Source organism: Salmo salar, chromosome ssa29 (genome assembly GCF_905237065.1).
Source record: "Salmo salar chromosome ssa29, Ssal_v3.1, whole genome shotgun sequence".
Classification (NCBI taxonomy): domain Eukaryota; kingdom Metazoa; phylum Chordata; class Actinopteri; order Salmoniformes; family Salmonidae; genus Salmo; species Salmo salar.
Genome location: NC_059470.1, coordinates 9,430,100 through 9,444,467, shown reverse-complemented (window position 1 = coordinate 9,444,467; position 14,368 = coordinate 9,430,100). Strand labels below are relative to the sequence as shown.

The window sequence follows — 14,368 nt, the reverse complement described above, 5'->3', positions numbered from 1 at the left end:
GGGTGCCATTAAGGACGCAACCCTAGTCTCAAAATCACCTGCCTCTTGTTTTGAATCAGTGTGAAGCTGACATTTTGTTTTACTTTGAATTGAAATGCTTCTAGAAACAAATCTATATGTATCCAGATGGATAGTTTCACACATTTTATACACTACACCACATTGCTGCTGCACAACATCCTCCACCTTGCTTGTTATTCAGTGGGTAAGAGATGTAGGGCAATATTTTCTCCTCGCAAAGACAGCTATGCTGGCAACCTTCTAAATAACGGGAGCTCTGATACTGTACCTCACGATTGCATCGTGTGTGTTGCGTGTGTATCACATTGTTGACTACATCCCTGGTTTAACTAGAGATCTTCCTCACGGAAATTGTCAAAGAAAAGTTTAAATCGCGCTGCAAAATGATCATTTCACTTGCAGTGCGTTCGTTTACAGTGCAGGTGTCTTTGCGATAGGGAAATGTTGCCTGTACTGTGTTCAATGGCTGAGTAACAGTGAACAACCGTCCATTCCTTCTGCCCACGCCTTCCTCAGGCCACAGCAATACCACCATGATGCCGTTCACATTGTCCGAGCTGGTGAACCTGTCTCAGTTGCTGAGGGACGCGTGTCTGGGCATCATCAAGCTGGCCTACCCCGAGACCAAGACGGAGCACCGCGAGGAGTACATGGCCGCCTTCCGCAGCGTGGGAGTCAAAACCAACACAGAGGTGCAGCAGCGCATCCAGGCCGAGCAGAAACGCTGGGTTCAGCTCTTCAAGGTGATTACCCCCCCAGCACCTATCGCCCTAGCGTGACAGTGGCTTCAAATCTGATTCAAAGCATGTAGTGACGGTGGCTTAGTGTGTAACACCGCCACAACTCTAGTCTGCATGTTGTCCCCCGCCAAAGTCCGGAGTTCTGCCTCTCCTCCCGTCTCAGTCTCCCCTTTTTATATCCAACTGTCTAAATATATACCAAATAAGGAAAATGGGATTCCATTCAAAAAATAAATAAAATAAACTTCATAATTTGAATGCTTCCCGAGTCCCAACTGGCTTCTGTCCTCACTCTGAGGCACCTGTAGCAGATTTTGAAAATGGTTGCATGCTGTATGTATCTTTAAAGGGTGTCCTTTGACTTCTGTTGCTCTCATAGCAAACATAATTGTAAATAACAAAAATGTGTTGATCAGCGACCGTTGAAACTCGAATTGGGTTAGTTAGGAGAAACCGAGTATGCATGGCTAGACATGGCTGAGTGAGGACGTTCATTGGCTGTTTACTGAAAGGAAATGAGGCAGATGACAACATTAGGTTAATTATTTCTCTCTCTCTCGCTCGCTCACTCACTCACTCTCGTCCTTACCCCCCCTCTATCCTTCTCCTCTCCCACTTACTTTCCCTGAAACAGTAATTAAGCGACTCTGGCTGCGAGTCTTTGAGAGAGGGACTCGAAAGTGAGCAACACTTTCTTTCAGTAGAGGTGGTGGCGGTGTACGAATGCGGCAAGAATTTCATAACAGTTCAAGGCGAGCAAACACCTCCCGTCAGCTAAAACGACCCATTAAAGAAGTGGGAGAGCAGTGGAAATGCATTTTCCAAATTGAACCGGGGGGGGGCTGGATTTACAGTCGCTTTAACGCCCGCTGACCCCGTAACACGCTAATGTTTGGTTCGAGTCATCAGCCGTCCTTCGCCCATCTTTTATCGCCCCCATTGTCGAGCTATCTATTTAATTGAAAGAAGTTAATTGAATGAAAATGATCAACTAAGCTTCTATTAATATTGCTAATGGAACTTCTCTTCTTGGCCATGTTTGGAGAGAGATGTCACCGCAGAGTTTGGGAAAGCCCATTAAGTCGTGCACTTAACCCGATGTGCTAATTAAGGAATGCTTATTCATTCCTCCGAGTCGGGGGTAAGTCTCTCTCCGAACCCATCGCCGGCGCCGCGAACAGCGTTTTGCACTCCCCGTTATTACCGAGAATACCGACTCCGGTCGTCGCTGATGACGGCCCGAGATTGATTGCGTCCTGTCTGAAAAACGATGTGCGTTTTTAAAAATAACACTTCCATTCAAACGATGTTGCCTGGTTATTGTATTGAAAATTGTTTCAGGGTAATTATGTGTGTGCATACTCCCAGCTAGTGCCGGTAATGACTGTGGAGTAAGATTATGGAAATGATCAATATAGATGTGACAAGTTCAGTCGCTACAGCGGAGTCTTCTCTCCGCTAATCAGCTGAAGTTGTGAACTCCACAAATATGGCCTATACAGCTGACAAAAGTGATGATCGACTTCTATCTAACCTTCCTATCCAAAGACTGCACAGAGGAAGACATGGGGATAGGATGCAAAAGGCATGTTTTTCGCTGGACCGGACTGGACAGTACAAAAAATGATTAGGGACAGTACAAGACAGACATGTTTAGTTATTAACAGGACAGGAATGAATATTCACTCTTGTTTCACCCTCTACTGCACAGTAAGACAATGGATATCACAACAACTCTCACCCTGACCCTATCTTGCAGAACAACACTGAGTTACACTGGTCATTTCCACAGTTTATCTTTTGCCCTCCGTCCCGTGGCTGATGTCAGCAGACTGGACAGACTAGCCCATAATTAACCCTGATGCTGGATGTGGAGGGATGAGCCCCCCCCCCATTTCTCTTTTATACTATCGTTAAATACCACACTAATGGCTCAGCTCGCAAATTGCTTTTTTTAAGAGGAAGCATCTTATTGTCGAGTCTCCACGCAAATAGATTTGTTTGTTAACAAATGAAAGGATGTATGCTTTAAAATGACATCCGTATATCACATATCTTGAACTTTTTGTACTTTTAAGCCATTTAAGCAGACGCTCTAATCCAGAACGACATACAGTAGTGAGTGCATACATTTTTCGTACTGCTCCCCCATGGGGAATCGAATCCACAACCTTGGCGTTGCAAGTACTATGCTCTACTGACCAAGCCGCACAGGACCTGAAAATGACGTGGTTAAAATGACATATATCTTTATCACTTGTGTGACGTTTCGTTTCATGCAATTCGTTTCACTTTGACTTGCGTATTACAGCCGAAACCATTTAAGCCATTTTTTACAAATTAGTTTTTATATACTACGAAGAGAGCGAGTGGCATGTTCTCTTGAGAGTCCAGTGTGTGACTTTCATTTTGATTGCTTATTGTTCTGCGTTTCACAGGTGATCACTAACTTGGTGAAGATGGTGAAGGCTCGTGACATCAGACGTCCCTTCTGTCCGGCAGGTCATTGGCTCTCTGAAGAGGTCAACATCAGAGCAGATAAGGTAACCGTGCTCTCAGCCGTTAGATTGTTACCCTTAATGAGGTTATCAGGAAAATCATTCATCTGGTTTACTCAATAACGCTTCACTCACACTTCCTTTTATCAATGCACCGTTATGACTGCATACAGTGGTCATGAACACAACTTTAAGCTCTTGGCGTTACATGTAATTATAGTTGATAAACAACTTAGTGACATCTATGGTGGAGATGCATGCAATGTTCTCATGAACTGTGCTACTGACATGCCTTTGAGGAGTATCTGTGTAAATGTACATGATACATTACGATCACTTTATTGTCCGTGTACACGGAAATTCATTTTGTAAGGTCAGCATACAAAATACACTACAACAATACACCATAATACATTCAATGCGTACTGGGAATACTGGAAAGTGAGCATAAACATAGTCCCTCTGGCATACTGTTAGGCCATTGTATTAGACCCACGTTATTTCCTATGTAGGATGTTGTTAGCACAGTCACTCTGACTGGAGCCCTGCTCTTCCCTCTCCAGGTGACCCAGCTGTACGTCCCCTCGGCCAGACACGTGTGGAGGACGCGGAGGATGGGACGCATCGGGCCCCTGCAGTCCACACTGGATGGTACGATACAATATAGATCCCACAAAAAAAAGTAGTCCCAGTTAGGTTTGTTCACGATACCAGTATCACGATAACACGATTTTCCATGGCAAAAAAAGGAAACAGGAAGCAGACTTAACTCTATGATACTTTGAAGTATTGTGACAACCCTAGTTCCTGCTATGCGTGAACCGACCACTGATTGTCGTCACAGATTTTAGAAGTGCAGTGGAACACCCTAGTTGCCGCACCATAATTTGGGTACAGGGAACACTGTGCCATCTCTGGTGAATTAAGCTCTTAGGTCAGCTCAGGTGTAATCTCAGGTATGTTATTTTCCTTCGAGTCACTCCCGATGCGTTAGCCAGGGATGGCAATGGGCCGAGAGCGAGACAACCAACATCATATGTTGTTTAATTTAGAGCTGCATCAAAGGGCCTCCGGCAGTGGGCAGAGAGAGAGAGCAGGTGTGAAAACAAACGGATAACAATGCGTGTATGATCTGCCTAATGCCACTCCACCCAGCCCCGATACAGGATCAATTAAATTAGCCTGAGAGTCCTGATGAGCTCAGACATGTCTGGCTGTATGTTTGTCTTCCCTTTTTTCATTTCCTTAAATGGACAGGCCCTCGGGTGATGAATGGCTAACGTATTGACCACCCCCGGGCCGTATTTCTCCTCACCGATGGAAACCTGATGGCCGAAATGCAGATAGGATTGACTAATTGAGCAGAATAATTGCGCTCGAACGGGGACAATGAAGGGGAAGGGGGGGGGGGGGAGAGAGAGAATGGTGCTTTAACTCTGCTGTTGTGGCAGTTTTGGGTTCTAAACGGTTACGAACGTCTGCTTAATGGAAACGGCCAGTCAGGTGGACGGGCAGCTCACCGTTGAGTTAATTAAAAGTGTGTGTTAGTGAGAGAGGGGTTGAGGCAGGATTGAGCGCTGGGTGGGGAGAGGGCCTAGCAGGTTAGCAGTTGGGGAGGGAGTAAGGTAGCAGGCAGGAAAAATGGGGTCTGGGTGTTTTCTGGGTTTAACCCCTTCCATGAAGAAGTGTCTGGGTTTTCTGGGAGACTGCAGGGAAGGAGTGTGGGTTTAGGTTCTGGTAAAGGAACCTATGGGCTCCGCGCAGGCTGGTTAAACATTTACCACACAGTGCTGTCTCAGTATCTGTCCACACACTATGTCGTCATGGAAACCCTTCATGGCGCTGCATTGGGCATTTATAGATGGATGGATGGATGAATTAGAGGCGGATGGATAGATACCTAGATGGAGGATCAGATTGATGAATGGTAGGATAGTGTGGTTAGATGGGTTAATTGATGGAGGGATGGATAAATGAATAGATAAATAGATGAATGGGTAGAAGACAGACAGATTGACTGTTGTAGAGCAGTTTAAGCCTTGTTGTTGTACTGTATTTCTGTTGAAGAAGTTCCCTTACAGGACAAAAACATGTTCTATTCTATTCTAGTGGGGATGGAGCCTCCACAGCTGTCTGTGTCTGAGGAGAGACACTTGGCCATTCTGACCGAGCTTCCCTTCGTCGTGCCCTTTGAGGAACGAGTCAAGGTACTCTGCATGTCATCTCTGCATATTGCTCCATACAGATGCGTTCCAATATATTGGCACCCTTGCATGATTCACACTAGAGGTCGACCGATTATGATTTTTCAACGCCGATACCGATTATTGGAGGACCAAAAAAAGGCCAAATTCCGATTAATCGGCCAATTTTTTTTTGGGGGGGGGGTTATTTATTTATTTATTTGTAATAATGACAATTACAACAATACTGAATGAACACTTATTTTAACTTTAATATAATACATCAAAAAAATCTATTTAGCCTCAAATAAATAACGAAACATGTTCAATTTGGTTTAAATAATGCAAAAACAAAGTGTTGGAGAACAAAGTAAAAGTGCAATATGTGCCATGTAAAAAAGCTAACGTTTAAGTTCCTTGCTCAGAACATGAGAACATATGAAATCTGGTGGTTCCTTTTAACATAAGTCTTCAATATTCCCAGGTAAGAAGTTTTAGGTTGTAGTTATTATAGGATTATAGGACTATTTCTCTCTATACGATTTGTATTTCATATACCTTTGACTATTGGATGTTCTTATAGGCACTTTAGTATTGCCAGTGTAACAGTATAGCTTCCGTCCCTCCCCTCGCTCCTACCTGGGCTCGAACCAGGAACACATCGACAACAGCCACCCTCGAAGCAGCGTTACCCATGCAGAGCAAGGGGAACAACTACTCCAAGTCTCAGAGCGAGTGATGTTTGAAACGCTATTAGCACGCACCCGGCTAACTAGCTAGCCATTTCACATCGGTTACACCAGCCTAATCTTGGGAGTTGACAGGCTTGAAGTCATAAACAGCGCAATGCATTGCGAAGGGCTACTGGCAAACGCACGAAAGTGCTGTTTGAATGAACGCTTACGAGCCTGGTGCTGCCTACAATCGCTCAGTCAGACTGCTCTATCAAATCATAGACTTAATTATAACATAATAACACACAGAAATACGAGCCTTAGGTCATTAATATGGTCGATTCCGGAAACTATCATCTCGAAAACAAAACGTTTTTCCTGTCAGTGAAATACGGAACCATTCCGTATTTTATCTAACAAGTGGCATCCCTAAGTCTAAATATTCCTGTTACATTGCACAACCTTCAATGTTATGTCATAATTACGTAAAATTCTGGCAAATTAGTTCACAATGAGCCAGGCGGCCCAAACTGTTGCATATACCCTGACTCTGCGTGCAATGAACGCAAAATGACACAATTTCACCTGGTTAATATTGCCTGCTAACCTGGATTTCTTTTAGCTAAATATGCAGGTTTAAAAATGTATACTTCTATGTATTGATTTTAAGAAAGGCATTGATGTTTATGGTTAGGTACAGTCGTGCAACGATTGTGCTTTATTCGCAAATGCGCTTTTGTTAAATCATCCCCCCGTTTGGCGAAGTTGGCTGTCTTTGTTAGGAAGAAATAGTATCACACAGTTCGCAACGAGCCAGGCGGCCCAAACTGCTGCATATAACCTGACTCTGTTTGCAAGAGAAGTGACACATTTTCCCTAGTTAAAAGAAATTCATGTTAGCAGACAATATTAACTAAATATGCAGGTTTAAAAATATATACTTGTGTATTGATTTTAAGAAAGGCATTGATGTTTATGGCTGGAGCAACGTGTACCTAAGCGATTATATGCAACGCAGGACAGGCTAGATAAACTAGTAATATCATCAACCATGTGTAGTTAACTAGTGATTATGATTGATTGATTGTTTTTTATAAGATAAGTTTAATGCTAGCTAGCAACTTACCTTGGCTTCTTACTGCATTCGCGTAACAGGCAGGCTCCTCGTGGAGTGCAATGTAAAGCAGGTGGTTAGAGCGTTGGACTAGTTAACCGTAAGGTTGCAAGATTGAATCCCTGAGCTGACAAGGTAAAAATCTGTCGTTCTGCCCCTGAACAAGGCACTTAACCCACCGTTCCTAGGCCGTCATTGAAAATAAGAATGTGTTCTTAACTGACTTGCCGAGTTAAATAAAGGTCAATTTTTTATTTTTTTTAAATCAGCCAAATCGGCGTCCAAAAATACCGATTTCCGATTGTTATGAAAACTTGAAATCGGCCACAATTAATCGGCCTTTCCGATTAATCGGTCGACCTCTAATTCACACATTCTTCTAAAATAAGTTGAAATGGAAAAAGCTTTTGGTGTTTGCACATGTATTTGTTTGATTTACAACTGCAAAGGACCAAGAAGAATATCAAATAAATAATTAAATGGATGTAAAAAAAATTGGCCTGGACTAATTTATTCAAAATTCGAATGAATTTGGTCGGAGGCAAAGATTCTCATTTACTGTGTAATTTCTCACCTGTGGTATGTTGCAGGTGCCTACAGGGTAAAAATAGCATTCAATCATTTTTTTTAGAAGGAAAAACAGAACATTCTGCTCCATTGCACTCCATTATAAAGTGCAAGGGTGCCAATATATTTGAAAGCGTATGTATACTTGTTAGAAAACCAAAACCCTTGTGTAATATGTATGACTGAATATTTATTTTCACCTCAGTTAAATTAGTTTCAAATAAAATCGCCTTTTATTGTTGACTACATAAATTAGAAATAGTCCATATAGTCAATAGAGGTCCTTTAAAACCTATAGGTAGTCTGGCTATAGGTAGTCTGTCATTAAAACGGCTTGCCATATTATCTCTGTGTGTCCCTGTGGCGAAGATCTTCCAGAGATTGATCTACGCGGACAAGCGGGACGTACAGGGAGACGGGCCGCTTCTGGACGGGATCATCGTCACCATCAGACGGAACTACATCTACGAGGACGCCTACGACAAGCTCTCCCCAGAAAACGGTACGTGGTTAGGCTGAGAAGGGATACGACTTGATGAGGAGGGATACAGTGCCTTCGGAAAGTATTCAGACCCCTTGACTTTTTCCACATTTTGTTAGGTTACAGCCTTATTCAAAAGTTGATTACATTAGTTTTTTTTCCTCAGTATACACACAATACCCCATAATGACAAAGCAAAAACAGGTTTTTAGAAATGTTTGCTAATTTATTAAAAATACAATATGTAAATATCACATTTGCATAACTATTCAGACCCTTTGAGATCCTTGATGAAAACCTGCTCCAGAGAGCTCAGGACCTCGACTGGGTCGAAGGTTCACCTTCCAACAGGACAACGACCCTAAGCACACAGCCAAGACAACGCAGGAGTGGCTTCGGGACAAGTCTCTGAATGTCCTTGAGTGGCTCAGCCAGAGCCCGGACTTGAACCCGATCTAACATCTCTGGAGAGACCTGAAAATAGCTATGCAGCAACACTCCCCATCTAACCTGACAGAGCTTGAGAGGATCTGCAGAGAAGAATGGGAGAAACTACCCAAATACAGGTGTGCCAAGCTTGTAGCGTCATAACCAAGAAGACTTGAGGCTGTAATTGCTGCCAAAGGTGCTTCAACAAAGTACTGTCTCTGTACTTTGCTTCGTTCATCTTTGCCTCGATCCTGACTAGTCTCGCAGTCCCTGCCGCTGAAAAATACCCCCACAGCATGATGCTACCACCACCATGCTTCACTGAAGGGATGGTGCAAGGTTTCCTCCAGGTGTGACTCTTGGCATTCAGGCCAAAGAGTTGAATCTTCATTTCATCAGACAAGAAAATCTTGTGTCTCATGGTCAGAGTCTTTAGGAGCCTTTTGGCAAACTCCAAGCGAGCTGTCATGTGCCTTTTACAGAGAAGTGGCTTCTGACTTGCTACTCTACCATAAAGGTCTGATTGGTGGAGTGCTGCAGAGATGGTTGTCCTTCTAGAATGTTCTCCCATCTCCACAGAGGAACTCTACAGCTCTGTCAGAGTGACCATCAGGTTCTTGGTCACCTCCCTGACCAAGGCCCTTCTCCCCCGATTACTCAGTTTGGCCGGACGGCCAGCTCTAGGAAGAGTCTTGGTGGTTCATAACTTCTTCCATTTAAGAATGATGGAGGCCACTATGTTCTTGAGGACCTTATTTGCTGCAGAAATGTTTTGCTACCCTTCCCCTGATCTGTACCTCGACACAATCCTATCTCGGGAACTCTACGGACAATTCCTTTGACCTCATGGCTTGGTTTTTGCTCTGACAGGCACTGTCAACTGTGGGACCATATATAGATAAGTGTGTGTCCTTCCAAATCATGACCAATCAATTGAATTTACCACAAGTGGACTCCAAGTTGTAGAAACATCTCAAGGTTAATCAATGGAAACAGGATGCACCTGAGCTCAATTTCAAGTCTCATAGCAAAGGGTTTAAATACTTACGTAAATAAGGTATTTCTGTTTTTTATTTGTAATACATTTTTAAAAATGTCCAAAAACCTATTTTCGCTTTGTCATTATGGGTTATTGTGTGTAGATTGCTGAGGATTTGTATTTATTTAATACATTTTAGAATAAGGGTGTAATGTAACAAAATGTGGAAAAAGTCAAGGGGTCTGAATACTTTCCGAAGGCACTGTATGTCTCGGTCTGCGTCCTAATAATCTCTCCTTTCTCCCAAAGTGTGCACTTGTTCACTTCTCTTCACGGGTTTGGATGGAAATGACTGGTTTAATAAATATGGTGTATAGTCTCACAAGCCCATACCTCCACCAATCCAATGCTTTTAGATTTGTGGGAAGTAGTGAACGAGTGCACATTAGAAAGGAGATATTATTGAGACGCAGCACAAGACGGTATTTGTCTTCTGTTTGCGGTCCATAAAATCCAGATATTCTAGCCGAGGTTGCAGATCCCATTAGAAATGAAGGTTAGCTTTCCCATCGGTCTCTGTGGTATTGGATTTCACTAAAGCATAATTGTGATCGTGGTTATTCTAATGGCTCGCATAAAAGCGGGGAAATCAATTATTTTTAGTCACCTCTTTTTGTGTTTGAATTTAGAAGAGCACTTTTGTTGGGTCACATGATTAAAAACTGTAGTAGTAGGTGGCCCTGCCTTCGAGGGGCTGGAAAGGTGATCTATATCATTCATGTGTCTTTAGAAGTTATAGCTGCTCTGATTTATCACCGTACATTCATTATTCTGAAACGTGACCTCTTTTATACGGTTTGATTTGATTATTCCTCAGGTCAAAGAAATCATGCCTCTTGACATGTGGAAATGGGGAGAAATATAAACTCTAAAATAGATACACTATATATACAAAAGAATGTGGACACCCCTTCGAATGAGTGGATTTGGCTATTTCAGCCACACCTGTTGCTGACAGGTGTATAAAATCGAGCACACAGCCATGCAATCTCCATTGACAACATTGGCAATACAGTGGCCTTACTGAAGAGCTCATTGGCTTTCAGCGTGCAGTCCAATGGACAAATCTGGGTTTGGCGAATGCCGAAAGAACTGTACCTGTCTCAATGCATAGTGCCAACTGTAAAGTTTGGTGGAGGAGGAATAAGGGTCTGGGGCTGTTTTTCATGGTTCGGGCTAGGCCCCTTAGTTCCATTGAAGGGAAATCTTACCGCTACAGCATACAATGACATTCTAGACAATTCTGTGCTTCCAACTTTGTGGCAACAGTTTAGGGAAGGCCCTTTCTGTTTCAGCATGACAATGCCCCCGTGCACAAAGCGAGGTCCATACAGAAATGGTTTGTCAAGACCGCTTTTTCTACCCAATTGGTAGTTACAGTCTTGTCCCATCGCTGCAACTCCCCTATGGACTCAGGAGAGGCGAAGCTTGAGAGCCATGCGTCCTCTGAAACACGACCCTGCCAAGCCGCACTGCTTCTTGACACTGCTCACTTAAACCGGAAGCCAGCCGCACCATTGTGTCGGAGGAAACACTGTCCAGCTGGCAACCGAAGTCAACTTACAGGTGCTAGAGCGCGATGGGACAAGGAAATCCCGGCCGGGCCAAACCCTCCCCTGCGATGCAGTGCCTTAGAAAGCTGCGCCACTCGGGAGGCCCTCTGTGCCCTAGGCGTGGAAGAACTTTACTGACCTGCACAGAGCCCTGACCTCAACCCCATCCAACACCTTTGGGATGAATTTGAACGCCGACTGCAAGCCATGCCAAATCGCCCAACATCAGTGCCCGACTTCACTAATGTTCTTGTGGCTGAAAGAAACAAGTCCCTGCAGCAATGTTCCAACATCTAGTGGAAAGCCTTCCCAGAAGAGTGGAGGCTGTTTTGGCAGCAAAGGGGGGACCAACTCCATATTAATGCCCATGATTTTGGAATGAGATGTTCAACTAGCAGGTGTTCACATATTTTTGGTAATGTCGTGTATTTTCCCTATTATCCCTACACATATTTAATTATTACATGTATGTACACTGAGTATACAAAACATTAAGAACACCTTCCTAATATTGAGTTGCACCCCTTTGTTGTCAAGTTGTCTGGATGTCCTTTGGGTGGTGGACCATTCTGGATACACACAGGAAACTTTTGATAGTGAAAAACCCAGCAGCTTTGCAGTTCTTGACACACTCAAACCGGTGCGCCTGGCACCTACTACCATACCCGTTCAAAGGCACTTAAATCGTTTGTCATGCCCATTCACCCTCTGAATGGCACACATACATAATCCATCTCTCAATTGGCTCAAGGCTTAAAAATCCTTTAACCTGTCTCCTCCCCTTCATCGACACTAATTGTAGTGGATTTAATAGAGGACATCAATAAGGGATCATAACTTTCACCTGGGCTGTCTTTGTCTTGTTTTATACACTCAGTGTATATTTTCTCTACTAACTTGATTTCCCTTCGTGTCCCGTATATCCAGAGCCGGACCTGAAGAAACGTGTCCGGGTGCACCTACTCAACGCCCACGGTCTGGACGAGGCGGGCATCGACGGCGGGGGCATCTTCCGCGAGTTCCTCAACGAGCTGCTCAAGTCGGGCTTCAACCCCAACCAGGGCTTTTTCAAGACCACCAACGAGGGCCTGCTTTACCCTAGCCCCACCGCCCAGATGCTAGTGGGGGACTCCTTCGCCAGACACTACTACTTCCTGGGACGGATACTGGGGAAGGTAAAGTTATAAATAGAAACATTTTATTGTGCAATTTTATATAATAGAGGAGAGACGACAGAGGAAAGATAGATATATATAGTGTGTCACAAAGGCAGTGGGTTGGATTCAAACCCACGCCGACACGGGAAAACGTGCTGTAGGCGGGCGCCACTGACCACTGGACCACCCAGGCCCACAGGCGAGCTGTCTTAGCTGACAGACAGACCGCTCTGATTCCAGGTCTCTCTAAAAGTCAACAGAAACCAATGTGTGTGATCAGTGGTCTCGTGTAGCCAATACAGTGTAGAGTGGGGACAATGTCAATGCTGTCATCATAGACAATGGAAGAATGGGATGTTATGCTAAAATGCTTGCGGCAGGAACTGACCAATTGAAAGCTGCAGTATGTAACTTTTTGGGGCGACCCGACCAAATTCACATAGAAATGTGTGTTATGGATCTGTCATTCTCATTGAAAGCAATTACTAAGAAGCGGTAGATCTGTTCTTTGTGCGCTATTTCTAAGCTTCCCGTTCTTAGGTTCCATTTTTTGCGTCTTACTTTCGGTTTTGTACACCAGCTTCAAACAGCTGAAAATACAATATTTTTGGTTATGGTAAATATATACCACAGCTGTTTGGATGGTACAATGATTCTCTACACTATACTTGCATGTTTTGTCACATAAACTGAAATTTAAGCGAACCATTTGAAATTTAGCATCCAGGAAATGGTGGAGTGATTTTTGCATAGTTTACCTTTTAATAATTAAGAAGCACCCAAGGGTGTAGTTATTAAGCAATACAAGGTGTTTGTGTGCATATCTGTATGTTGGCTCCAAATGATCACCAGGTGTCTTCAAGCATTAACTGAAACAACAAGCACCTCCTAATGTGGTAATTAGATGGAAAACCAACCAATGTGTGATGACCGTCTAATCAGTTAATGAGATGTGAAATGTAGTCAGCAGCACTGTGCTCCGCTACCTCTTGCAGGGGGTTTTGCCATGCCCCCTGGTGTTCCCTCTGAGGGTCACACTGTGCCCCAGACACCAGCAGGTCATCTGGGAGTCAACCAACCCTATGTTATTGAATAATAGAGGTACAGTACAGAGATGAGGCTGATTCATTATAAGATCTAATGGCTGCTAGTATTTTAACTTGACTGCATATCAAACAACTGTGTTCGTTGTCCTTGATTTTGTGTTTGATGTCCAAGAAAGTGACAATTTTGAATGAAATAAGACATAGAACTTGGACCCGATTCTTGTACAAAGCATAGTTTGGTTCATTAGTCCTATGCGTAATCTGTTGAAGGTATTGTTTTCCCTGCCCCCTCCTCCCCCTTTGACCGCACTATTTATTATAGCCGAATGTTTTTAAATCTTATTTAATGCATGTGCCAGCAGATTGTTTATCGAGATGCTGTGGGAGTGTGGGAGTGTGTGTGTGTGTGTGTGTGTGTGTGTGTGTGTGTGTGTGTGTGTGTGTGTGTGTGTGTGTGTGTGTGTGTGTGTGTGTGTGTCTGGGAGGGGTCATCTCATTCTCAACGGGAGAAGAATTACCTCATGACAACCGACCGCCTCTCAATTAGGCCTTCCATTAGCCTATGATTCCTGCCTCGTTGTTTGTGTAGCGATTGCATTTGGCCGGGCGCTAAATCAGTGCTAGCCCCCCGCCGACAGGGACATAAATAAGCGGTCAAAGAATGTGGTAATAGCATTTTGATCTGTTTTACAGTCCGGAGCGTCTAAAGTCCTCTCTCTCTCTCTCTCGCTGTGCTCTTGCGCTCTCTCTCTTTGCATGATGGTCCAGTCCACTCATCAGAGCGCCATAACTCCTCCTGGGAGTTGTCCCAAATGGCACCTTATTCCATATATATCGTGCACTGCTTGTTAAAAGCAGTGCGCCAC

At 43.8% G+C, this 14,368-nt stretch overlaps 1 protein-coding gene across 1 annotated transcript in view; it reads left to right on the top strand.

Annotated features, from left to right (window-relative positions):
- Positions 1–14,368, top strand: part of ube3c (ubiquitin protein ligase E3C) — a 50,275-nt gene that overhangs the window by 14,447 nt on the left and 21,460 nt on the right. Inside the window, exons 14-19 of the mRNA XM_014180661.2 lie at positions 538–764; positions 3,200–3,304; positions 3,823–3,910; positions 5,369–5,466; positions 8,167–8,299; positions 12,227–12,474. Coding sequence (XP_014036136.1) covers positions 538–764; positions 3,200–3,304; positions 3,823–3,910; positions 5,369–5,466; positions 8,167–8,299; positions 12,227–12,474 — 899 coding nt within the window. The remainder of the gene's footprint in view (positions 1–537; positions 765–3,199; positions 3,305–3,822; positions 3,911–5,368; positions 5,467–8,166; positions 8,300–12,226; positions 12,475–14,368) is intronic.